Source organism: Sebastes fasciatus, chromosome 2, assembly GCF_043250625.1.
Source record: "Sebastes fasciatus isolate fSebFas1 chromosome 2, fSebFas1.pri, whole genome shotgun sequence".
NCBI lineage: Eukaryota > Metazoa > Chordata > Actinopteri > Perciformes > Sebastidae > Sebastes > Sebastes fasciatus.
This window is the reverse complement of record NC_133796.1, coordinates 2589517-2615130: the sequence shown is the minus strand read 5'-3', so window position 1 is coordinate 2615130 and position 25614 is coordinate 2589517. Positions and strand designations below refer to the sequence as shown.

At 40.8% G+C, this 25614-nt stretch overlaps 1 protein-coding gene across 3 annotated transcripts in view; it reads right to left on the bottom strand.

Moving 5' to 3' along the window:
* Positions 1–25614, bottom strand: part of LOC141781527 (SH3 and multiple ankyrin repeat domains protein 2-like) — a 231139-nt gene that overhangs the window by 157774 nt on the left and 47751 nt on the right. For all 3 annotated transcript variants that reach the window (XM_074657353.1, XM_074657358.1, XM_074657364.1), the window contains one exon: positions 3704–3931. In XM_074657353.1, coding sequence (XP_074513454.1) covers positions 3704–3931 — 228 coding nt within the window. The remainder of the gene's footprint in view (positions 1–3703; positions 3932–25614) is intronic.

Genomic DNA, 25614 nt, shown 5'->3' with positions numbered 1-25614 from the left:
GCGTGGAGAGGAGGTGGTGTTGCTCTGCCTTTACCGGTTTGGCATGGAGAAAAGGTTGTGTTGCTCGGGCCCTATCTGGTCGGCGTGGGGAGGAGGTCGTGTTGCTCTGGCTCTATCTGTTTGGCGATGCCGGGAAGCTGCTTGACATCCTCCTGGATCCACTTTCTCACATATGTTCACATTACATGTATTATTTTTTGTCATATGGATTGTCTATGTTGTATTTTCATTATGTTGTTACTCTGTACACACGACATCTATTGTACGTCTGTCCATCCTGGAAGGGGGATCCCTCCTCTGTTGCTCTTCTTGAGGTTTCTTCCAGTTTTTTCCTGTTAAAAGGCTTTTTTTTAGTTAAGTTTTTCCTTATCCGATGAGAGGGTCGTACTGTAAAGGACAGAGGGTTTCGTATCCTGTACAGATTGTAAAGCCCACGGAGGCAAATATGTGATTTGTGATTTTGGGCGATACAAATAAAATTGACTTGACTTGACCTGATGATCCTTCCTGCTAATCGATCCCCCGGTATGCTACACACTGGACATTTAAAGTTAGAAAGATCTTTGCATTCACATACTGTATTGTATAATCTGTGGGCAAACAGCAGAGCATGGGTGTTTTTTTAGTCACACTCTTTGTGTAGGTATGAGGCCCGGGCCTAAGAATAACATTCATTATGCATTATTTGCTTTTCCGCTATTCATCTACCTGAGTCATTTACATACTAATGGAAAACGTGGGGACAATTATAACATGTTTCATCAGTCATTGTCTTTGTCCTCTGGGCCTTACATGTTTGTTATCTATCACTTGTTACAAACTGCACCAGAATATTACAGCCAGCTTTAGCGTTGTGAAGGCCAGATCTATATTTGACTGATCAATAGAGTGGACCCCATCATATATTGCTGCGCCCACACAAGTAACTGGCCTCATTCATTTGCAATATCTACAAAGTCCCGTGTTGGCCCCACAGTTATTTACAATCAGACATTTCCCTGATTAAAGAGTCACATCACACACCGTCACCAAAGCACAAGTCTATATATTAACACGCTACATGTCGCCCACTCAACATTCACACACCACTGTGTGTTATTATGGGAAAGGACATCGTGTGAATGATGGTCAGAGATCAATCAAGTCAAAGGCTTTACGTTGAAATGGAGATGAGTGAAAGATTTCTATAAGAAGCTTCTAGCATGTTTCAGAGGCAGATCATTAATATGCACACTTTCTCATCTGCTTAAAAGGTAAAGCATTATTTATACATGGATGGAAGTGATAAGGACGAGTTACAAGATAAACAGAAAGGTTATCATGATACCAGTCACAACCTTAGGCCTGCTGAGTATCTTTAAGATTTAATGTAAATGAAAATTTAATTGATGGTTGAGTGTGAAAAGATGAAGTATTTCATCTTTTACCAGAGATCTTTGCATCTTTTCTGCATCTTTTCTGCCCGAGTACATGAAAATGTGTTATATCTCATGAGAAGATGTCAGTACTGTATGTCTCTCTAAGTAATATAAGATAAAATTAAATAAATCTAGGTCTTTAAAGGAACAGTGTGTAGCATTTAGGGGGGATCTATTGGAAGAAATGGAATATAATATTAATACGTATGTTTTCTTTAGTGTATAATCAGCTGAAAATAAGAATTGTTGTGTTTTTGTTACCGTAGAATGAGCCGTTTATATCTACATTAGGGATGTCATGAGAATCAATACTTTGGTACCAAGTCGATACCAAATTCTGAAAACGTGACGTCTAAAGTACAGCAGGTACCGTAGCAGGGTTCGAGACTAACGGCGTCCCGGGGACCTTAGATCATTTACCTGATAATGCTACATTGTGAACAACAAATCTATGTTGAGCCGGTGGGCAGCACAGTTCTACTGGGCTAAATAACGGAGTTAACCGCTAACGTTAACGGAGGTTGCATTAAGTTACATTATGATGCTTTCAAGCTCTACTCAGTAAGAATTGGGTGAAAGTGAATTATAACGTAATCATTATGTATTCAAAATCGGGCTGTCAAAGTTAACGGGATAATGAGGCAAATTTGTTTTAACGCCACTAATTTCTTTAACACATTAAAGCAACTTGTGGTTTTCAGGTTGTCCCGGGCTCAGCTTTAAAGCTAGAGTTATCATATGAAACTAGAAAAACCTAATGAATCCATCGGTACCAACCATGTCATACTAGGTTGTCATGAAGAAGGTTACATAATGATCCAAACTTACACTAAATTTTGGAGAGGAAAAAAAACTGGCATGTCCATTTTCAAAGGGGTCCCTTGACCTCTGACCTCCAGATGTGTGAATGTAAATGGGTTCTATGGGTACCCACGAGTCTCCCCTTTACAGACATGCCCACTTTATGATAATCACATGCAGTTTGGGGCAAGTCATAGTCAAGTCAGCACACTGACACACTGACAGCTGTTGTTGCCTGTTGGGCTGCAGTTTGCCATGTTATGATTGGAGCATATTGTTTTATGCTAAATGCAGTACCTGTGAGGGTTTCTGGATCAATATCTGTCATTGTTTTGTGTTGATAATTAATTTCCAATAATAAATCTATACATACATTTTGCATAAAGCAGCATATCTGCCCACTCCCATGATGATAAGAGGATTAAATACTTGACAAATCTCCCTTTAAGGTTAATTTTGAACTGATAAAAAAATTGCGATTAAACACGATTAACTATGGACAATCATGCGAATAATCGCGATTCAATATTTTAATCAATTGACAGCCCTAGTTCAAATGTAATCTTGTAAAATTCTGTTTTTGGTGAGAAACTTGAAGATTAATTATAAATTCGCAAACGGTATAAATCTATGGGATTTATTGTTTTGATTTTACCGTAGTATCAAATTGGGTATCAAGAATCATGGCATTACACTGGTATTGATATTGACTTCTAAATTTCTGTTATTGTGACATCCCATATGTCTACAAGTAAGGGCAGAAATAAGATATATATATATATATATATATCTATAGATATATATAGGGAGTGGGTTCTCTTCATGGGGTCAGCCATGTTTCTACAGTAGCCCAGAAGGGACAAACCAAACACTGGCTCTAGAGAGAGCCTTTCATGTTTTTGCGTTGCCCACTGTAGTTCTCCTACACACTTGGCAGGTTTCAGTTGGTTGCAATCTGCAACCTCACCACTAGCTGTTGTCAATATGTAGGATCAGTATGTCAGATCCTACATACTGCACCTTTAAAATGTACAAGTAAGGGCAGAAATAAGACCTTTTTTTTCGAGAAGCAAACAAGCTTGTTGTAGGAGCAGTGAGCTGAGAGAGCATTGGAGCACATGAAGGTCACTGTAAAGACCTTTAACATCTGGAATAGCAGCTGTTTGTTTACACTCACATGCCACCTTTTCTAAAATACACCTGTTTGTTTAATGCCTACTAGAACTAGAGTGCATCTCCGGCAGCTCTAACACATCTAATACATCTGTGTTGTGCTTGAGTTTACTGTGTACCCGCTTCCAAAAAAAGCTCCTGGACTATAAGGTGTCACAGACAGCATCATTAATTCTCAGGTGGATCTCTACAAGAAGGCTGGATGATCAATACTCAGATGTCAACATCATATTTCATATCGACTCCCACACCAGTGCACACATGTTAACGTGACCGTCCCTCCACTGTTCCTGTCCTCCACGGATCCTCACCGTCTGCTGCAGGTCGGGGATGAGGACGCGGACGACCTGCGAGTTAGTGTGAATGTCGTCCATGCGGCTCGGCGATGTCTCGGCGGTGGCCCTTATGGTCTCGTAGATGGTCTCTTCGCGGGAGCTGTCGGAGGCGCATTCGTCGGAGTAGTCGGAAAAGCTCTGGGCCATCTCATCCTCGCTGGAGGTGGGGCTCCGGGGCATACCCAGCAGGCCTGCCGGATTCAGCTGGAACAGACAAGGAGGGAAACGAGGTCAGACTCACATAAACTCAAACCGTTTATTTGAAAGCGTATTCAAATTTAAGAATCCCCCCTGCTCCCGTTTGTCGCCCCCAAAGATGGTGCTTGTTAGTTTGTTAGTTTATCCTCATCCATTCTGTGCTCAGGGAACTCACAGAGGAATTAATGCGACTGCATTTCTTCACAAAAAGGTTTTTGCTTCATTAGACTGAGAAAAACAACCTCAGGGGGCTGAGAACTGCACCTGCAAGCAACTGGACCACATGACCAAAGGCCTTACTCCTGAAACCGTAGCGGGTCAGGTGACTGAACTCTATTAATCTGACATGTCAACATGATTTATGGATCAGAAAATGAAACGAAATCTCATCCGTCACTGCTTGTGGCTCCACGCTCCAGTGAGTGACCTGGATAGAATTGAGACATTTAAAATAACCTTGACATCTAATAATCCACATGGTGTCCTTATTAGAGGTTAGTGTGCAGGGACTCTGTGTTCCAATATCATTCATTAATTAACGGCAGATGTTTGACCTTTATCTTTATCTTTTATTCGGATCTCCATTCAAAGCACTGTGAACTCTTAGGCTACATTTCAGTACATAATCACATTACAATCTTTACCACCAAAAACCACAACAACAAAAGCGACAGCAACAAAACACAACAATATTCAAGACACAACCCAACACACAGCACATGACCTAGGTTCAAGTTAATACCATTCATAGAGCATAGCGGTAGATATGATTCATTCGTGGTTTGACCATAGCTTATTATATGTCAGAATACAAAAACAGAACAACTTCTTGTACCATAAAGACTTCATATTTATCCAACATTAAACCTTTTATGATTTGATGTTAGCTAAATATCAGCAGACACAGAGAGTTGTTCAGCTAAGAGATGTTTTTTCAATAATAATTTGAATTGATTGTTGCTATTTTCTTGAATGATATACCAGGCAGAGTGTTGCATGTAACCACGGCTCTGTACACTACAGTACTTTTCAACATGTTAGTTTTCACCTTAGGAAGTGTGAATCTGCCTTCAGTGGCATACCCGGTACTATAATCATGCTCATCACAACTGAAGCATAATTGTTTATATAATAATACCCTTGGCAATTCAGTTACCAATATATTTCTAATGAAATTAAACAGCGAGGCAGTAAATCAGTCTTTTACTTTCAATCATGTTATGCATTTCATTGACAATAGTTCTGTATGAACAACAAAGTAAACAGCGTGCTGCCTTATTCTGAGCAATTTGCAACTACACCTGAAAGACAAAGAAGAAGTGAAAGGAGAGTTAGAGCATCTTCAGTTTCTGTAATGTGACATATTTGGGACTGAACTGGAAAATAACTGCACAGTGCGCCTGTGGTTCTGTACATTAAAGACATGTTTCTGCAGAGACAATCTTGTTAGGTGAGAGAGTTGGCGCAACTGGACATGAAACTCTCCTGATTGAGTCTTCAGTAGATATAAAAAAGTCAAACGCTGTGGAGATACCTGAAGGAGAGGAGTCATCTGTGACTCTTGAGGAGCATTACTGCAACAAACATCCTATTCTGTGTGCAACAGCAAGCAGAAACTAAAGGTTACATGTTGTAGAAACGGGATACAAAATTGAGCATTTCACTTTCTGTTTTATCAGTTTGGTTTAGAAATAAAGTTGAAGCACTGAGTTCTGACTGAACCTCTGACAGACTTCTCCTGCATAGCATGGGCTCATGGAGTTATTCACCGAATTCACTGAAACTGATGGCCATAACATAAACTTATAGTATTGTTAAGGTATACAGGAGAAACTTGTTTTCTTCTGTTTCTGTTGAGGAACATTTGGGCCTCATTCACCAACCGACACATGAAGGCACCACCATGGACTCTGGGAAACTGTGACGGATATTGTTTCAACATTTCCTGACATTTTATAGACCGAACAAATAATCGACTTATCAAGAAAACGATACTCTGATTAATTGACAATAATAATAATCGTTGGTTGCCGCCCTGCACAGGTGAAGCTTGTGGAAAATGCATCTTTTATTTAACTTTAAAAAAGGGTTAAAAAGTGAAATCGGGTCTTCTCAGTGCAACACAAACTCAAAGCAGCCAACACATAAAAAGCTAAATGCTCAATCAGTGTGACTGAAAGAACCGCTGCAACACCATCAACAAGGTCATTTCTTTTCATCAGCTGAACAAGAAGAGCTGAGCCGTTCCTCAGTGTTTGGTTTGATAAAGGAGAAGCTCTTCACTCAGAGAAACCAACAGAGAGCAGATGAGACATTTCAGCTGAAACGGTCCAGATTGAGTTATATGCGTGTCGCCCTGCAGCATCTGTGACACTCATCTCCGAGTATAGATGTCCATTAGTCGAGGTGCTTGTCATTGTGTGGTGGCATTGTCCCTGATACCTGGACACGGCTGATGAGAATGTTTTCTGATAACAAGACATAAAAGTCTCCATTTCTATCAGCTGTCAGCCAGATGGATGGATTTTCCTTTCCACAGATTACTTTCTGTTGTTCGGGCGGTTTCTCCTGATAATAGAAACGTTGTTTTCCTTGAGGGTGACACTGTTAAAAAATGTATCAAAAGGTCAGCAGGAGACATTTCTGCTGGTCTGGAAACCATTTATTTCCCACTTCTCCATTCTCAGTGCTGCTGGGATCACTGCCATTCTGACATTGGCCTCTTTATTCAACACTGACGAAGTCCCAAGTCCTGAACTTTGAGATCTGAGTCCTAAACAAGTCATAATGCGCTCTTCACGAGGGATGCACCGATATGTCTAGAAACAAAAGCATGTGTAACTTCTTTGGGACTGGGCTAGGGATTAGTTTATTTCTTAGGACACATATTGCTGTGCATTTTTTGGTTAGTTATTTTCTGTTTAAAAACACTAGGGAAGTGGTTGGCTGCCATTAGTGTATTTTGTTGTATCAGATTGAGAGTAGTTAGAGTAGAGTTTTATTTTTCTAGTTCATGTCAAATTGTTTGCCAGCTTAGCTGTGATTTTAAGTTCCAGTTTGTAGCTGTTTTGTTTTATTTGCTTATTGATTTCGGCGCCATCTAGAGCCCGTTCCTAAGTTCTTTTTCATACCAACACACTTTGTGTTCGCTTTTGTTTGCTGCACCTTGTTTGTTGATCGCCTGCAGCCTGTTTTGCTTTAATTGATTGAGCATTTAACAATAAACGGCTACATTACATCTGATTACATCGGCTTATGTTGCTATGTTGCTGAAAAAGTCAGATCGGTACATCCCTACTCTTCACCAAATGTAACACCATAACAACAGAGTAACTGGCGCTTGGTAACGTGACGTTGGTTTTCTCCTATACCTCGATTAGAAGCTGTCGGATTGGTTCAAACAAAGTGGATCTTGAATTAAGTGTAAGATAATGAAACGCAACTCCCAATAACATTCAACGAAATTTAAGAGTCCAGAGTTCAACTAAAAAAAAAAAACACTTTTAGTGGATTCAGAAATGTTTGTTCACTTCAGTTCACTTCAGTTCAGTTCACTTCAGTTCAGTTCTTTTCCCCAACAAGTAAGTCCTCTTCCCAAACAAATAAAGGATCTCTGTTCAGTTTGTTCAGTTCAGTTATTTCCCCAACAGTGAACCCTCTTACCAAACAAAACAATCAAAGATCTGGAATTATTAGAACTGCAAGAGATGATGCTGTTGTTGTTTATTTTGCTGTGATATTTGTGTATCGTATGTCTGATTGTCACGGACATGTAAAATCAAAAAAGCAAAAAATAATGTAAAAAAAAGAAAAGGAATTAAAAAGGAGAGAAAAGATGGAAACTAAATGTATTAAACTTATAAAAGTCTTTAGAAAATTGTCAGCTTTCACATAGCTCCCCCCCCCATATCTTGGCTTCCTGCTGAGGACTTCCTACTGCTATTTGTCTAATTTGCTTCCATGTTTTTCTAATCAGCATGTGGCCAATTATAAACGCATTCTAGGTACTACAGAGTGTGTGTGTGTGTGTGTGTGTGTGTGTGTGTGTGTGTGTGTGTGTGTGTGTGTGCTCATAGTGTGCTGTAGAAATAAATTACATATTCCATTTACGTGTTTGATGCTTAAGATTAACTTGATTAGCTCATATATGAAAACACTGATTAGCTTTAGTGTCTATGGCAACCACAGTTTCACCTGCTGGTGACAGTTTACTGAGAACCTTGACACACTTTGCTTAGTAAAATAAAACAGAAGTAGACCGGGACTATAAACTTTGTTTTTACAGCTTTAGTAATGCTTGGGTTAAACTATAGCATCGTTCAACTTATCTGTTTCTCTCATCATCAAAGCGTATATTGACGAAACGTAAAAGTAGGACAGGAAATTTGAATCATATCATATTTCACTACACTATTTTTTCTTTTGTTTGGTTGGATCTATATATGTTCACAAAAGAATACAGAAAGAACATGAAAGAATACACGTGCATATATCTGGCTGGCGTTGCCACGTTTTTTTCACAATTTCTGACTTTATAAAACTGTTGTTTTTGTAATGAGTTCTTTTATCCGGAACAAGGGCGATTGATCTGAGCTTTCACAACGAAATAAAGAATAAAGGCATCTATTATCTATGCAACCCTCTCTCCCACAAAATTACGAGGAAACGTAATTTCTCCTGAATTACGGTCACAGTTTTACACAGTTTTGAACACGTGGTTATCACTGTAAATTAAAACCAAAGAAAACAAAAAACGCAACAACACACTAGTTAGGTTTAGGCAACAAAACTACAGCAGTCTCCTGGGGAAGGTGCTGTGTCTCTTTGACCCCTCTACCTCTCCTCTCGCTCATATACTCTTCTATATATACTCGTTATTATACCATGTAATTTTAAATAATATTATTCTTCAACGTAATGTTCCTTGATGGTTGCTCGATAGTCTACGTCACCTGCTCTGCACATTGCTCGTTGTACTCTGTCACTCGCTGCGGCCTTCCGTGGACTATTTGTGATACAAACGCAATCCGTGACAAAATACGTTTCCCTCCAAACGTTATTAAGAATACAGTTTAGTTGTATGGGAATGTTATTTGAGCTGAACAGACATAATCAATACGTACACTGTAGTGTACAAAAACACAGAGGCTCCGTAGTCCGTACCAAGATGACAAACTTTATTGCTCCTTTCAACCTTGACAGAGGCAGCGCAGACCAGATCCATCATTTCAGATCCAGTATTTTGCATTTTCTTGTTGTTTATCCCCCCCCCGTTGTTTAAAGACCTTAATACGGCGTTGTAGGATTTTAGTTGAAGAGCCTCTGAGTTCATTGTGTTGAAACCGAACCCAGTACACCCTTCAATACAACGCCCTCCATGTACGTCAACAACATAATCATTACACGCCACCAACACAAACACACAGAGATTTACAAGCTGTGATCACGGAGCGCTGCAGAGGGGTTCATTTAGAGAGTCCTTATTCTCAGTCACACTCAGGGATTAACTCCCTCCATCCTGATCTCCATCATGAACCCCGACGCTGCCTTTCAACCGGCGGCAAAAAGACAATCAAAGATGCAAATACTTCCTTCTTGTCACACGATGTGATAAATATCAGTTGATTAGCATGCTAATGTATTCATAGCCAATTCATTTTCATCAACAACACTAAACACACATTAAAAGCATTAAACGCTGATCATTTATGTCACGGTCAAATTGGATTTGAACTAATTTTAATATTTAAAATGTGGATACATGATTTGATTTGTCTGTCAGGATGGGGTCTTTTTAATTGGAGAAAAACACATTTAAAAAAGATTTCTTGACACTGAGATTGTTTTGGAGTAACTTTTAGCATCATTAAAGATTTCATCTGCTCGTGAACTGAACGATCTGATGCAATCTGCAATCTCTCAGAGCTCCGGCTGATTTATGGTCTGATGACATTCACATTGCTGACTGCATGACTGACAGTTTTCAGGAGGTTGCACCATTCCAGCAACTTCTCCAGATGAGCCTCATTAATCCGCAGCAGGCCGCGGTGACATCTACCGGGTCTCTAAACGAACGACACCGTCAAATCAGGAGAACTCACCGGCTTTAAGTAGCTTCACTTCCCTCTGGCTGCTTTTATGAAAGTAAATGTGTGAATGTGTGAAAAGCGGGTGTGAGACAGAGTGACTGGTTCTTTTGTTGCTGTTTTTACCACCTCTACTTTAACACACACACACACACACACACACACACACACACACACACACACACACACACACACACACACACACAGACAGAGAGCAGTGTCCATTGTAACGAGGCCTTTTTTTCTGTCACCCCTGGACTCATTTCTCCTCCACACCGGTCCCTCGCTTCATTCACTGGTGTAATTGAAAAGATGAAAAGACTTTCTTGGAGACTTTCTAAGTCTTTAGGTGCCTAAGAGAGTATTCAGAGTTCAGTAATGAACACAGTGATTTGCATGAGTCGTGCATGTGTGTGTGTGAGAGTGAGAGAGCTAAAAGAGGGAGAGAGGGAGGAAAAAAAGCAATGTTCTCTCCGGTGTGAATGTCTGACAGGCAGAAGTAGGTTAGAGGGTGTTGAACACCTGTAAGGCTAACACGTTGAATTAATGCTGCAGCCATTAGAGCAGAATAAACACAGTCAATATGTTGCATTAAGTTACATTAAAGCTGCAATCAGCAGCGTTTTAATGGACCTTTAATGGAACAAAATCAAGCGTGGAGTTCCCGCATGCTGCTATTCAAAGAGAAGTCATTCCTCTACTTAAAGTCCCCCCCCCCTCCATCCAGTTTTACTTCCTGTTTTTTGGTTAACGTTCTTTCTCAAACAGAGACGTAATTCAATACCACGGCAACCAGATTGCATCGTTTCTCAACCCAGTTTAGATGAATTGACTGTTTATTAGACAACAGATGAGACCAGATTTATCTCAACACACCGACTGTCTCTCTCGCTCACTTCTTCACCGTCTCCTGCGGCAAGGCGGCCGTCTGCTCGCTGCGGCTGCACCGAAGAGCCGCACCGCCGCACGCCAGCCACAGCGTACCGGAGGACGGATAGACATGTTGCAGAGGTTCGCCGTATGAAATTCAGTTTGGGGACGTTTTGGAGGTTCACCGTCCACCAGCACCGGCCGCTCTCTCCTCAGCTTCAGCACCGACACCGCACCGGGCTGCACTGAGATATTTTTATTTCTCTAACAGGACTTTTCTCTGGTTTTCTGTTGGGCCAAAAGTCGTGCTCCCTGTCATCCGGACCTGTTAGATGCCGGCAAACCTCCGGTATCGGCTGCTTTCAGTTCATTTATCTCCAGCAGGAGAGAGAGAAACAGTCAGTGTGTTAATTCTACTGGTGGGATTTTGTGTAATTCACTGCGTTGACTGAACCCGTTCACCACACACACAAATGCCACAGTGAAAATAAACATACTAAAGTAAGGGGGAGGAAAATAAAAATTAAATTAAAAAAAAATCAAATAATGCAACAAGTTGGGCTAGCTAAGTACACCTAACTAGCTAATTAACTAGAAAGACAAACTGACAGACAGGTGAACAGATTTATCAGTTTGCTGCTCAGATCAAACAAGCATAAGTACGCCTGCAGTTTGGAGGATGACCTTTGACCTGCAGCTTCTACTATAGTCATACGTCATATTCTCATTTACCAACAACCTTCTTTTTTTTTTTAACTTTGAGCACAAAATTAAAGGCAGGGTTGACGATGTTCTCCAGTCTACACTCTCTGTTATATGCGTTGAAATGGTCTTTCCATTCCTGAGGCGATGCTACTTTCACATTATGCTAGCTTTCCAACATCTTCCACCCTATTTTAAGTTATTTGTCAAAAAAATTGGCAAATAGTGTAGCTAATCAACTTAGTCAGGAAATGACTCAAAGAAATATAAAATATCATAGAAATGCCAAAATACAGTGAAGGGGGGCTTTTGGTGGCTGACCTCAGTGCAGCATTGGAAGAGTGGGGCATCACACCTCACACACACACACTCAGAGACGAGACAGGCGGCCCTCCGTCACAGAAGAACACTAAACCGACTCATTAAAACCGTCTGAGAGCACTTGAATGATAAATTCCTGACTCACCTCGGTGGTGCAACAAATCACTGCAAAGAGACCAACAGTGACTGCTGTCGCGTTAGCAACAGCGGCATGTTGTCACCAGAGTTATTCAAACCAAACAGTCAGTGAGCATGAGGGAAAAGGTCAACCTGCGACACCGACACAAGAACACATCCGACAGACGGAGCTTTTAGAGAGTCATTACTGGAGGTGCACATCGCACCATGATTCAGTCTTTTATCATTCCTTTAAACAGACATCTGCCTGAGCTGTTAGCTCCACTACAGGACACTCCTCGCACTACAAAGTCACTTTGCTTTGAATCTCCATCTTAATTGCTCATGACAGAGTTAGGATCAAACACACTGTTCAGCCTTGATTCATTACTGCCCTGAAGTCTGGAGTCTTTTAGTCACTTTATGTGGACTCCAACTTCAATAAATGTTAATACTTCACTTCTTCATTTGTGGAGTACTGAAGCTGGGAGCAGGTCCTGAGATTACTGGAACCGGCACAGAATGGAAACCCTACAAATCACTGAAGTTCACAGACTGTTTTAGTCTTAGCGGTCTGAAACCAGCAAACAGCACGCCGGACAACAGGTGGGATTACAACTGTGTCACTAAGCAACCACAGAAATCCAGTGATAACACACATTATCATGTGTTTCTGCAACGAAACAGATATTTATCAAACTGTTTGCCTTTCTAATGCATGATACATATTTTAATGAATAAGACAAATAAAGTGATTAAAGACTCTGCAACAAACACCGGACTTTCAACCAGGAGACCCGTGTTCCAGACCGTTGGTTCTGTAAGTTACGTTAGTTACTGGCTCTGGCTCTATCTATCTGGTGTGGAGAGGAGGTCGTGTTGCTCTGGCTCTATCTATCTGGTGTGGAGAGGAGGTCGTGCTGCTCTGGCTCTATCTATCTGGTGTGGAGAGGAGGTCGTGCTGCTCTGGCTCTATCTATCTGGTGTGGAGAGGAGGTCGTGCTGCTCTGGCTCTATCTATCTGGTGTGGAGAGGAGGTCGTGCTGCTTGGGCTCTACCTGTTTGGCGTCGAGAGGAGGTTGTGTTGTTTTTTATTGATATTTGTGACGTGTTTTCTGTAGATGTGTTAAATGGTTTCCAGACGTGTTTCATTTAGTTTACTTACTTATTTTAAGCCCAGCCACGACGTTATACTTGCCAACCTTGAGACCTTAAAAAAAGGTTGTATTTCAAAACTAATGTTTTCAGAGACTTTGTTTCCTGCATTCTGGTGACTTTAAAAGAGTGAAAATAACAAAATAAAAAGTAACTCCCAGGCTAGAAAACTGAATAATTTGCCCCTCGGTGTGAACTTGACGTGTGAATCTCTAATATGAACTAATATTCATCTGTTTTTATTTTGGTTCTGCTCCTGCTTGAGTCTTTCTTTCTCTTAGCTCCCTCATTTCTCTCTCCGTCTCTCGCTCACTGAAGGTCCTTTCAGACAAAACGTGACATCGCCACCACTGCGCTCTGAAACACGTTATTTCCAACGGCTTTTCACTTCATCGACCAAAGCTCAACTTTGGGCAACAAACATGAGCTCAAACTGCGCTGTGTCGCGAGCATAGACTGCTCTCTTCCGCCTGGAAACAACAGTTGTTGTAGCTCTATTGTCGTCCGGGTGGAAACAGTAGAGATTATACACACTGTTCAGTTCCAGAAACAGAATAAGATAACGAAAAGGAAAAAAAGGTGTTAAAAAAAACATTGCGACCCCAGGAGGAAACCAGGAGAGGGTGATAAAAAGACGTGAGAAAATTGGGATGGTTGGCAAGTATGCCCTACCCTAACTAAGTGTTGTTTTTAGTGGTTTTCTTGCATAATTGTGGACTTTTGTGTGGCATATAAATGACTCGCGAAAAGGCTAAAATGCGTACTCATGACATGTGGAAAGTCTGTGTAATGTTGTAGTATTCATACACCTTCCAGTGAGACCGGCTTGGTATGATATATATAAGAGCAAGTGTCAAAAGAAGTAGCCTATAACATAGATTTAAACTTGTGCAACAGGTGCCATGAGTATCCTTGCGCTACATTTATGTACAGTACTATTAAATATGTCTGTAACTGATAGATGTCATCTATGCAAAGAAGATGACACATCTAAGGGGATCTTATGTCATATGTCCTTTTCTATGTTCATATATTGACATATGCGTGCATATATTAGATTTCTGACACACGGGTGTCATTTACACTATGAGTAAATGCTGTAACATATTCTGTGTGAGGAGTGAGTGGGAAGAGGAAAAGACGTTTATTGGCTTTTCCTTCTGTGAAGGTCAACGAGGAGCTGGAAGCAGCGAAAGGCCGAAAGATGACAGACGTGATGAGCTCATTCATTCAGAGGAGATAATCTCTGTGTGCTCCTCTGCTTCTTTATTATACCATCCAAATGACAGACTGTGAAGCCGGTTTCAGTTTGATAGATGCGTGGACGTGTGTGTGTGTGTGTGTGTTTTTGTGAGCGATGGACCAATGACGGATGTCCAAAGTGACAAACAGCCTAAAGGTGATTGATGCGTATCTTTTTCTTTTACTATACAGGCATAATGACGAAAACCTCGTGAAATGGAAGTGATGAATTGCATTTGTCAGGCCGATGATATCTGATCCATCTGTGTGTGTGAGACTACAGAGAGTTAGAATGAACGGTAGTCTGACCCAGATCTGTCAGTCCATCTAACGGAGGAGAAAAACAGATAACAAATCTGGTCTTCATGTGGGAGCAGTACATCATCCTCACAGGTAGAACCTCCTGTACCTCCCTCCTTTAAATCCTTTGGCACAAAACTCTTCCTCAGATAAGATGGGAAATACAATCAAATTGTTTCTATTTAAGGCTTATTATTATTATTATATATTGAATAAAGTAATCATTGATCTAGCTCCGAGACAGTTAACAGCGCTCGTTTGACAGCATTCCTACACAACACCTCTCTTTATCCTCTTAGAACCGTCCTGCGCTTCAGTGACGAGCCTAACTTGACGTACCGAAAAGAAAGAGGGGTGAAAATTAAACCAACTTTTATGTTGTAGCCAGCAAAGTAACGAAAACAAGCGTACCCAACAACAGGAAGCAGGAAGAAGAGGAAATGTTGTTTTAAGTTGGGTCTTCTTTTGATGAACAAAGTTAGCAGACTGTGAGCAGCAACAGACTTCACATGACCATATTCACAACTTGGATTCATTTTATGACTTTTTTTTTTTTTTATTCTTTTGATTGGTGGAGCGTTATGGACTAAAGGACTTCTCTAACAACTTACTTCAGTCCAACGGGGCTTATTGGCACGGGTAACATACGTTTACATTACTAAGCAACTGTGAATTCAAAACACAAATCTGCTCCTCTCTCTAGGTTCAATGGTGGAGAGGAGGTCGTGTTGCTCTGACTCTGGCTCTATCTATCTGGCATGTAGAGGACGTTGTATTGCTCTGGCTCTATCTATCTGGCGTGGAGAGGAGGCTGCGTTGCTCGGCCTCTACCTGTTTGGCGTGGAGAAGAGGTTGTGTTGCTCTGGCTTTACCTATCTGGCGTGGAGAGGAGGTTGTGTTGCTCTGGCTCTACCTATCTGGCGTTGAAAGGAGGTTGTGTTGCTCTGGAAAATTTATGATTTGTGATTTTGGGCTATACAAATAAAATGAAAACTTGACTTGCCTATAAATAATCAAGGAATGGACACATATTCACTTTATGACCGCTTCAAAAGGTAGAGAGACACTATTTTTTTCCTCTCTCTTGTTCACCATGCCGATAAATCTGAATGAATAATACTTTGATGCTCATGGTTTCAGTAAAATTAACTGAACAGTTAAATTGTGGAGAATCTAACCGACCTTACAGTGTCTAACTACAAAACTTTAAACATTTGTATGCACCATATGAGCAGCTTAGCAGCGGCTCAAGCGGGTCGCCGGAGACTCGGTGGGCTTTAAGAGGTTTTATACATTCAAAGAACTTCTATAAAAATGATTAGCTTCGCAGCGTCAATGGCAACCAGACCTTTGTCTTTTTGTCGTTAGTAAATGGGACTCAGCGTTTAACTGAAGTTTTATGGTATGTAAAAAATTAAATTGAATTAAATGTGGTAGACTGTAACTGCAAAATGAATAAACTGTGACAATAGTGATGAGCTCAAGAGTTCATATCCTGTTCTGAAACACACCGTTCGATCCAAATTCAAACACTTTGGTGTTGACGTTGTGCTATTTGTTGGTATTATTCTCTATCTCAGTGTCCACATGCAGATATCTCATATCAGGATATTTCAACACAGCTGATGGTTGAAGGGAGATTTCTGAAAGAAACCAGAAACTTTCAGCAGTAAATATCCCTCGATGCCGGTCAACACCAATCAAACAGGAAGCGCTTCCTTTTAAAGGCTGACATTTTGCAGAAACCGTCAACAATCACACAGGAGGAGATCTATTGAGGGAGAAATCTCTACATCTATTGTGTTAGTAGAAGAAGCACAAAGCACCCGCTCAATATTTGTGACAATAACCATGTCGGGTGTTACACGAGTTAGTCTTATTCTGAAAAGTGCAGTGAATACAGAGAGTCAGGTTGAGTGCAATGGGGTGCGCTAAAAAGAAAAGATATATACATTTTAAATTCAATAAATATCAAATATGAACTTTCTTTTATGCATTTTTTTTCTTCTCCTGCATGTTGCTGTTCTGTTAATATTTTAATTTCTCTATTTGCTACTTCCTGATAACTCGGTGTGTGAATATTAATATTTGTGTCCCCTGTAATCCGACAGTTTTCCTTTTAAAAAAATAATCATACTTCTTCGATAATTATAATTATTATAACTAAAAGCAAGCAACAAAGACAAAAGGTTGCATTCGTTGCTCCGTCTCTGAAAGGTTGTGGTGTCATTTTGTCTAAAGGTTACCGCCGCAGCCTTTTAACCCTCGCAGCAGCAGCAGGGGGGGAAGGGGTTAAAGTTCTGTCGCCTAGCAACAGAGGGTTGTAGGTGGAGGAACTGGATTATCTCCAACTGGAAAGGTCCTTTTTATAAACGGTTTCCGAGGCTTCCCCCCGGTCAGTCCAGGACAGAGTGTTGTTGGCTGGTTTCTAAGGAGCTGTGAAACCTGAACTGGCCGCATTAAAAGGACGTTTAACAAGCGCTTTAAAAAGAGCTGATGGTGGTTTTAACGGCGTTAAGAACCCATGTGGTGTTTAACTGGAACTCAAAGGAAGCTGTTCCAGTTAGTGACTTTTATACAAATACATTAGTGCCTTTTCCGTTGCATTGTGGACATTATGAGTCTCTTCTATACTCCTACACCTTTACCACAAGTAGAAAATGTAATTTCATTTAAACAACTGAATGGTATGTCTAAAACAAGCGTTAACGGTCGTTCCTCTCACAGTTTTAAGTGCTGTCTGACCTTAGTCTGGTCAGGAATTTATGTTTACCATGTTTATTCATTGCAGGTATTTTCTTATTATTTCTCCCTCTACTTATATTATGATGAAAGTTGGAGCGACATTACAACGTCTTTTATTTATTTATATATATATATATATATATATATTTACATTAAGGCTGATTAAAATATTTAATCGTGATTAATCACAAATTAATCGCACATTTCTTTATCTGTTCAAAATGAACCTTAAAGGGAGATTTGTCAAGTATTTAATCCTCTTATCAACATGGGAGTGGGCAAATATGCTGCTTTATGTAAAAGTATGTATATATTTATTATTGTAAATCAATTAACAACACAAAACAATGACAGATATTGTCCAGAAACCCTCACAGGTACTGCATTTAGCATAAAACAATATGCTCCAATCATAACATGGCAAACTGCAGCCCAACAGGCAACAACAGCTGTCAGTGTGTCAGTGTGCTGACTTGACTATGACTTGCCCCAAACTGCATGTGATGATCATAAAGTGGGCATGTCTGTAAAGGGGAGACTCGTGGGTACCCATAGAACCCATTTACATTCACTGATCTGGAGGTCAGAGGTCAAGGGACCCCATTGAAAATGGACATGACAGTTTTTCCTCTCCAAAATTTAGTTTTGGAGCGTTATTTAACCTCCTTCATGACAAGCTAGTATTTTTCAGACTTTTTTCTGACTCTTTTTAAACATTTTTCAGATTTTTTTTCTGACAAAAGCCCTCACACATTCCCATATCTAGAGGTCAGAGGTCAAGGGACCCCTTTGAAAACGGCCATGGCAGTTTTTCCTCGCCAAAATTTAGCTTAAGTTTGAAGCGTTCTTTAACCTCCTTCATGACAAGCTAGTATGACATGGTTGTTACCGATGGATTCATCAGGTTGTCTTCACTCTAGCTTTAAAACTGAGCCCGCTACAACCTAAAAATCGCAAGTTGCGGATAGCTGCTTATGGTGCACCGCTGCATGCGACACACTGATCTTGTCGGTTAACGGTTAATAATTGGTAAACGAGGGTCGGTTATCGGTTACAAAAAAAATTAAAATTTAGCATTCCCAATTTCATCCAGTTTCTCCCAAAATACTGATTACTACTTGTTTATGTAAAAAAAATGGAACTCATGATTGAAGTATATAAAGCAACTCATCAGTCTGAAGTTTACAAAATAATATGTTAATGTTTGATTAAATGTTATTAGAAGATTAGACGTCTACGGTGCTTTATTCTACCAGGTGATAAATGATGGTAAAAGGTTTTTTTTATGTGTTCATGGAGCAACAGAACAGTGTACTCTAATCATTAAAGCCTCTGTGGAGACTTCAGCTGCCACACTGCGTACAACTGTCTGTAAGATCCCCATCAGTCTTCATCTGTTATCATCCTACAACACATTCAGACGTCCACGCTGATCAAACAGCCTTTAGATTTGAGTGCTGAGTGGAAACCCTCTTCTTACCTCTGATCAGTTCACGCCTCAACGATACAACTAAAAGCCACCGAGACGTGACACCGCTTCATGAGAGGAACAAAAAGTCCTCTACTTCACTTTTAATAAGCGCTTTAATAAAGACATTTTAATAAGTAGGAGGATATATCATGATTGATCACCAGCCGTGCAGCACGTTGGCCTCCCGAGTGTCAAACTGGGAGGTGGAACAATAGCAATAATACGGCGCTTATTAAAAGCTTTGTTCTAAATACATCTTCGCCACTTCATTATTTGTCCCCCAGCCAGAGCTGGCAGAGCTGTGACTGAAAAACAACCTCATAATTAATCAAATGATACCGGCTGGCTGATTATTATGGCATTAATGAGATTCAGACCAGATGAGGTTTAAGTTAAGCGTGTTTACAGTCGTCTCTTTAAGACGACGGTGTTGTCACAGTTAAAGTATGAGCTTTCATCACACAGATCCAGTTACAATTTGATGAGCGTCTTCTTCTGTGGTTTAACTATCTCATAAACTGAGGTATGCAAGGAGGACAAAAGAGAGTGACCACACACACACACACACACACGAATGTAACAGGAAGTCCTCCCCTAGACGTGTTGACTTGTTTTCTGTCCTGCAAACCGAAGAAGTGGATTCTGAGCTATTTACCGGCAAACACACAAATCATCATCAGAGTATCATTTCTGCTAATCTACCACCTGCTGCTTTAATCAACACAAAAATAACACACACACTCACACACTCACACACTCACACTCACAGTGCAGAGCTGTGCTGAGTGGGTTTGACAACAACAAATGGATCATCTGTAGCTTGTGTTTCTGCACGGCACTCACCCTCCTCACATAAAACTAGAGAAAAAGCAGCATTGCTCTCGTTGGTTCAACACTTAAAACCACTTGTGTTATTATTATAATTTTATTTTTTATTATTATTATGTAATTATTATTATTTTATTATTTATTATTATTTGTCATTATTATTTTTATGTTATTATTATTATTATTATTATTTTATTATTTATTATTATTTGTCATTATTATTTTTATTATTTTTATTATTATTTTTAATAATATGACAAAAATTCCATAATAACCTTTCAGCATATTGTAATTCAAGTGTTCTGAGAGATAACTAGACTTCTGCTCCTCCTCATGGCTCTGTTTTCAGGCTTTAGAAAACCTAGCCTGTGACGGGAGACTTTGACCAATCAGGTCATTTCAGAGAGAGAGAGAGAGAGCATTCCTATTGGCTGTGCTCCGGCTGGTGGGCGGTGCTTGGTATTTACTCAACAGATCTCAACATGGCATGATCAGCACTGCCTAGTTTGACCATTTGATCGGAGTTCATGAGTGATTGACAGCTGCTCAGAGACGGCAGACTCCAGATCGGCTCTGATTGGTTGTTTTCCTCCGGTCTGTGAAATCTTGCAGATGCCATTAGGAGCACCGGAGGACACCAGAGGACACAGAGGGACATGATTTCTTTCAGATTACCTGTCTCATGCACTACTGTCAGGTTAATGACCGTTTTTTTAATCCTATTTGCTCCATTTCTACCCACTGCAGCTTTAACCAGTCGGCTACGTAATTAAATAGTTTATTTTTTGTCTGTTTGAATTGCGTTTTTTTGTTGTTATTTCCTTCTTCGTGTTGCTATAGCCTACAGAGAAAGTGAAGACCGTTAAAAGTCCAGATGTGAACGACACAGATCAAAGATTTGTGGCTGTAATGATGTGATACGTTATCTGTCAAATTTACCGGATTCACTAGCCGTTCTACTTCCTGCCTGCAGCTCTAAAAACTGCGGCCGCCTTTATCTCGTGAGCTTAACGTTATCGCCCACGTGTGCATGACCTCAGAGCAAGCAAGACACAACTCTAACCGGCATGCATTGCACGGCGAACGCCGGTGATGGATTCTGCGCAGGCCTGGCTCTTCTCCAACGAGCCTATTGTTTGATATCTGTGCTCGAGGCTCCTGATTCGACCCCCGCTAAATGACTGTAAATGTAGACTTTTTTTTTAATAAAGAGAACAACTTTTTGGCGTCTGCCGCTTATATTGACTTTATATTCATTGGTTGCCGTTCCTGGAAGCACGGAGGTGCTGCCAGGTGAAAGCTTTCACGCTGGCTAAGCTGTTATATATGTGGTCATACAGTACGACTATTACTCCAAGCCACTTGGCAGCTTTTGTCCCCTTTAAGTGTGCCATCGCCATCATTCAGGGTCATTATGCCCTCCAATTCCTTCCCTACTGACCTGGACAATCAGAGAGGAATGGAGTGACTTCCCTGCTGAGATATGGGAGGAGAACAGACAAGTGCTGAGAGGAAGGAGAGGAAGGAGAGGAGGATATAGTGATGTCTTTAAAGATGAGAGTGGAAAGCTTGAGCCTCTAAAGCTGAGTGAGCAGCAAAAGCATCACATATCTGAGATAATAGAGGGACTGACTTCCAAGCTCAGTGGTTGTTAAAGTTAAATATGGAGACACCCTGCTGTGCTCCACAAAAAGGATGACTGTAGCGTCAAGTAGGGACAATAAACTGCTAGTTGGCACATCTCTCAGATGGCTGGATGTTCAGCTAAATGACCGTGGGCATCCTTGGCTCTGAAACGTTCCACTGTGATACATCTATATCTGAGAGCGTGGCTTCACACCCCACTCCCCCATCTCTTTCTGCTATGATGCCTGTAAGCCTCTCTGTCGTCTCCGCGTTGAGAAAAGAAGAAGAGCACACGAGGACACAGATGGTCCGCCGCCGTTAAAAAGAAAACACACAGTCTGTGTGCACGGCCGTGTGCGTATTTGTGAATATAAGCAAGAGAGGGAGAAATAGAGAGAAAAGAAATGAGCATACTCTTCATTTCACAGTGAATAATCGCTGTGCCAGCTCGAGAGCGAGTGCCCAGTGTTACATGGACATGCACGCCTTTTCAGGACTGAAACTGTGCAACTGCAAAATTGCATAGAAGCTGCAGAGACTCTGAAATAGCTTCAGATAAATCACCTTTGGCTTTCAACTGTATATTTTCTTTAGGCTTTGATATATGATGAATCTATAGATGATTTCTGCTTTAACTTTTGATTCAGGTTCACTTCTTGTGATCTGGACGGTTGCCTGCAGAGTTTAAAGGACCGGTGTGTTGCATTTCAAGGGGTGTTTTAGCAGAAATGGAATATAATATTCATAACTATGTTTACTGTATAATCACCTGAAACTAAGAATCATTGTGTTTTTCGTGAGCTTACAATGAGCCGTTTATATCTACCTATAGGGAGCGGGTCCTCTTCACGGAGTCCACCATGTTTCTAAAACTAACACATTCTCACCCCCAACTCGTCAAATAGCGCTGTTTGGTCAGTGCCCTTCAGCATTGGAGACTGACACACAGGGTACCCCTCTTGTGTTACTTTTGCATGGAACAGGGACGGCGTGTTAATATACTCTCATTACATGCATAGTGTCCTTTCAAAATATACTTCTGTTTTCACACAATGTTAGTTTTAGGCAACACAACCCTTAGTTAGAGTTAGGAAACGGTCGTGGTTGACGTTAACTTCACTGATGTATGTTTCACGTGGCTAGCGATCACGTGACTCACGGGACTGAGTCACAAAAATAAGTCACCAATTACTACTACTACTTTTGCGTTTTCCCTCTGTTGTCTAACGCAATGCCACTTCTGTCATGTCATCAGATGGTTTCGTTAATATTTCTTTTCCTTTCCTTAAAATTCTTTCTGAGGCGGGTATTGTGAAAGCTGGAAAGCTTTCCTCGGTCTCTTTCAGTCATTCTCCAGCACTCAGCACCATATAGAAGGACAGATAGTACACAGCTGTTGTATAACTTTATCTTGGTGTTTCTAGTTATATGTGTCGACTTTGAGATGTTTCCAAGTCTTAGAAATGCTGTCCTTGCTTTTCCTAATCTGGCCATAATGTCTCGGTCAGCTCCACCATCTGATGTTACCTGGCTTCCGAGGTTTGAGATGACGTACATGTCAGTTGTTGTCCACTTAGCGCTATGACAGGTGGTTCTTTTATGTTGAGGGGCATGACTTCTAGGCAACAAAACTACTTGGTTAAAAAAAAGATCATGATCTTTGTTAAAATTATAACGTAACAACACAACATAACATCTGTATCAACATAAACTAGTGTTAATAAATAACAACCACCTTAGCGGACTTTCTTACGTAACCAGCGTGAAGTCAACGTTTAATTTAGATTTCACCCGGGACATAAGGTTAGGGTTAGGGTTAGGGTCAGCGGTCTCCTGGGTGTAAGTCCTGTGTTTGTTTGAACCCTCCACCACCCATCCCGCCCGCCCTCATGCTATTAATACTACATCACCCGTCGACTAACGCCGCGGGTGGGTTTACATTGGAGTTAGCTGGAAGCCCGGTTCATTGCTTACAGTCATGCGTCGATATCTAATGCCGAGGGGCACTCACCAAACGGTGGTACTTGACGAGTTGGGAGCGAGAACGGGTTGATAAAACCGTGGTCCCGCTAGCCGCTGTCTAACATCCGTTTCTCCTAAAGTAGTGCTATTATGGTTAGGATGGCCTCTGAACAAGGTGAACGGCGCCAAAAAATGTCTTGTTCAACGTTCAGCTTAGCTACAACCTCCTGGTCATTTCTGGTTATTGTTACACCACCAATGTGTGCTTATGCGTGTGTATGTACGAATGGCATGCTACTACAACTCAAAGCACCCACTCTGAACAGGAATCTCCAAACAATGATGTTATCTTTAAACATGAACCTCACAGGCCTGAATAAGCTGTACTTGTGAATCATTAGGCTGACTGCCTTCTTTTCTTCCTTCTTAACTCAAACGTCTGTGAGTGAAGAGGCCTTGTGAGTGACAGGCGGGCTGACGGCAGTAATCATGAAGCCATTCATGCTCCTCTGCGTGATGCATTGTTTGTTTTGGCTCGAGGAAGCCGGGCTGCACCACTAAAATCTGCAATCCCGGTTCTATTCATGAAGATCCCACTTGCGCCTATCTACACTCAAAACAACTGAATTTCTGTTTTGTTCATTTGCATGACAGTGCCGACGCCATTTCTCTGTAAATGTCAGAGGTAGCAAATAAGAATGGTTTCTATTTGAAGACCCTGTGAGGCTGTCATTATTAATAGTCACCTAGAACTAAAGGTGACTAGAGATACATTAATAATGGACTGAGCATGCAATTACACGTTACAGATCTGAAGTCTCTCTCTCTGGCTTTTGCTTGAATCACAAAGTAAATTGCACATGATGGGAAGCTGTAGAGATTGAACGGCTTTCTATCTCCGCCGAGACACATAAGTAAATGGTACATGTAGAGAAGTGCTGTATATGCATGCACACATAGTAAATCCCACAAGGTCAGCAGACACATTATTGGGTCACAGTTTGCAGTCAATAATGTTGTTTACTCAAAGAGATCAGAAGCAGCAGACGGGAAGAGTCGATGATGACAACGTATCTGAAATCACTTACAGGGGAAACAGTGACTGAGCAGATGAGCTGGTGTTAAATAACGATGGAGACAAACGTCTGTGAGCTTTTACATCTGAATTCACCACAGGTACTTTGAAGTTTTTTGCCAAAGTAGAGTAATTACTGTTATAAACAAACACCATTAAACACATAAATTAAAAAAGTGTGGATACGCTCGTGAAGACCTTCGATTCAGGGATGCCATTCGAATTGAAAGTTTAATGGAATTCTTCAATTATACACATGTGGCCCAGTTCTGCCTACATCTGGAGGCCTGTCGGTGCTCACTGAATATTCATGAGAAACTATATGGAGCTGAAGAGGAAACAATCCCACATGCCCTGAAAATGAGGCCTCAGATAGACGTATGTGTGGGTGAGAGTGTGTGTGCAGTGATGTGGGCTGTGTGATTGTAGGTATACCTCGTATACGTCAACTGTGAGTCTCAACACACTTTGGTCCAGAGTGAAGAATCTTGAACAGTAGTGGATGAATTTCAATACAATTTGGGACAAACATTCATGATCCCCTGACCTTTTAACGAGTGACACCAACAGGTCAAAATGTTTAATTATCCAACACTAAGATGTGTTTTGTTCTAATTCTTTACAGCATACTAATCAGGGTATCTGCAGGTTTCAACAAGTCAAATTTAAGACTTTTTAAGACTTTTTTAAGACCACTATGAATGCAATTTAAGATCTACTTCACGTCCATACTGGCAAGAAAGTACTGAAACACATCCCTTCCAGCAGTTTCCCAGTCTTTGTTCCCGGTTTTTTACAGTTTTATAACAAAATAGATAAATATAATTCTAACTATAAATAAATAGAAAAAAAATTTAATGGAATTACTTAAAAACAGAAGACAAAAAGTACCTTATAAACCTGGATAAAAATGCACTGTTGATGTGTTTAAATTTTGAACTAATATATGTTTGCAACCCAAAATGAAAATATATTGGCCATTCATTGGGGTTTTATGAACCATTCTTAGTCCGGCCCTTAGACCTGAGACCAATTTGCCATGGGAGACCCTACCAGGAGCACCAGGCTCCAGACAACACAGCCCTCAGGGTCAAAGGGACACACAAACCTCTCCTCCACGTTAAGGTGATGGCTCCCGGACAGGCAAGATAACGCATTTCATTTATTAAATGAAACTACCCTGCTAATG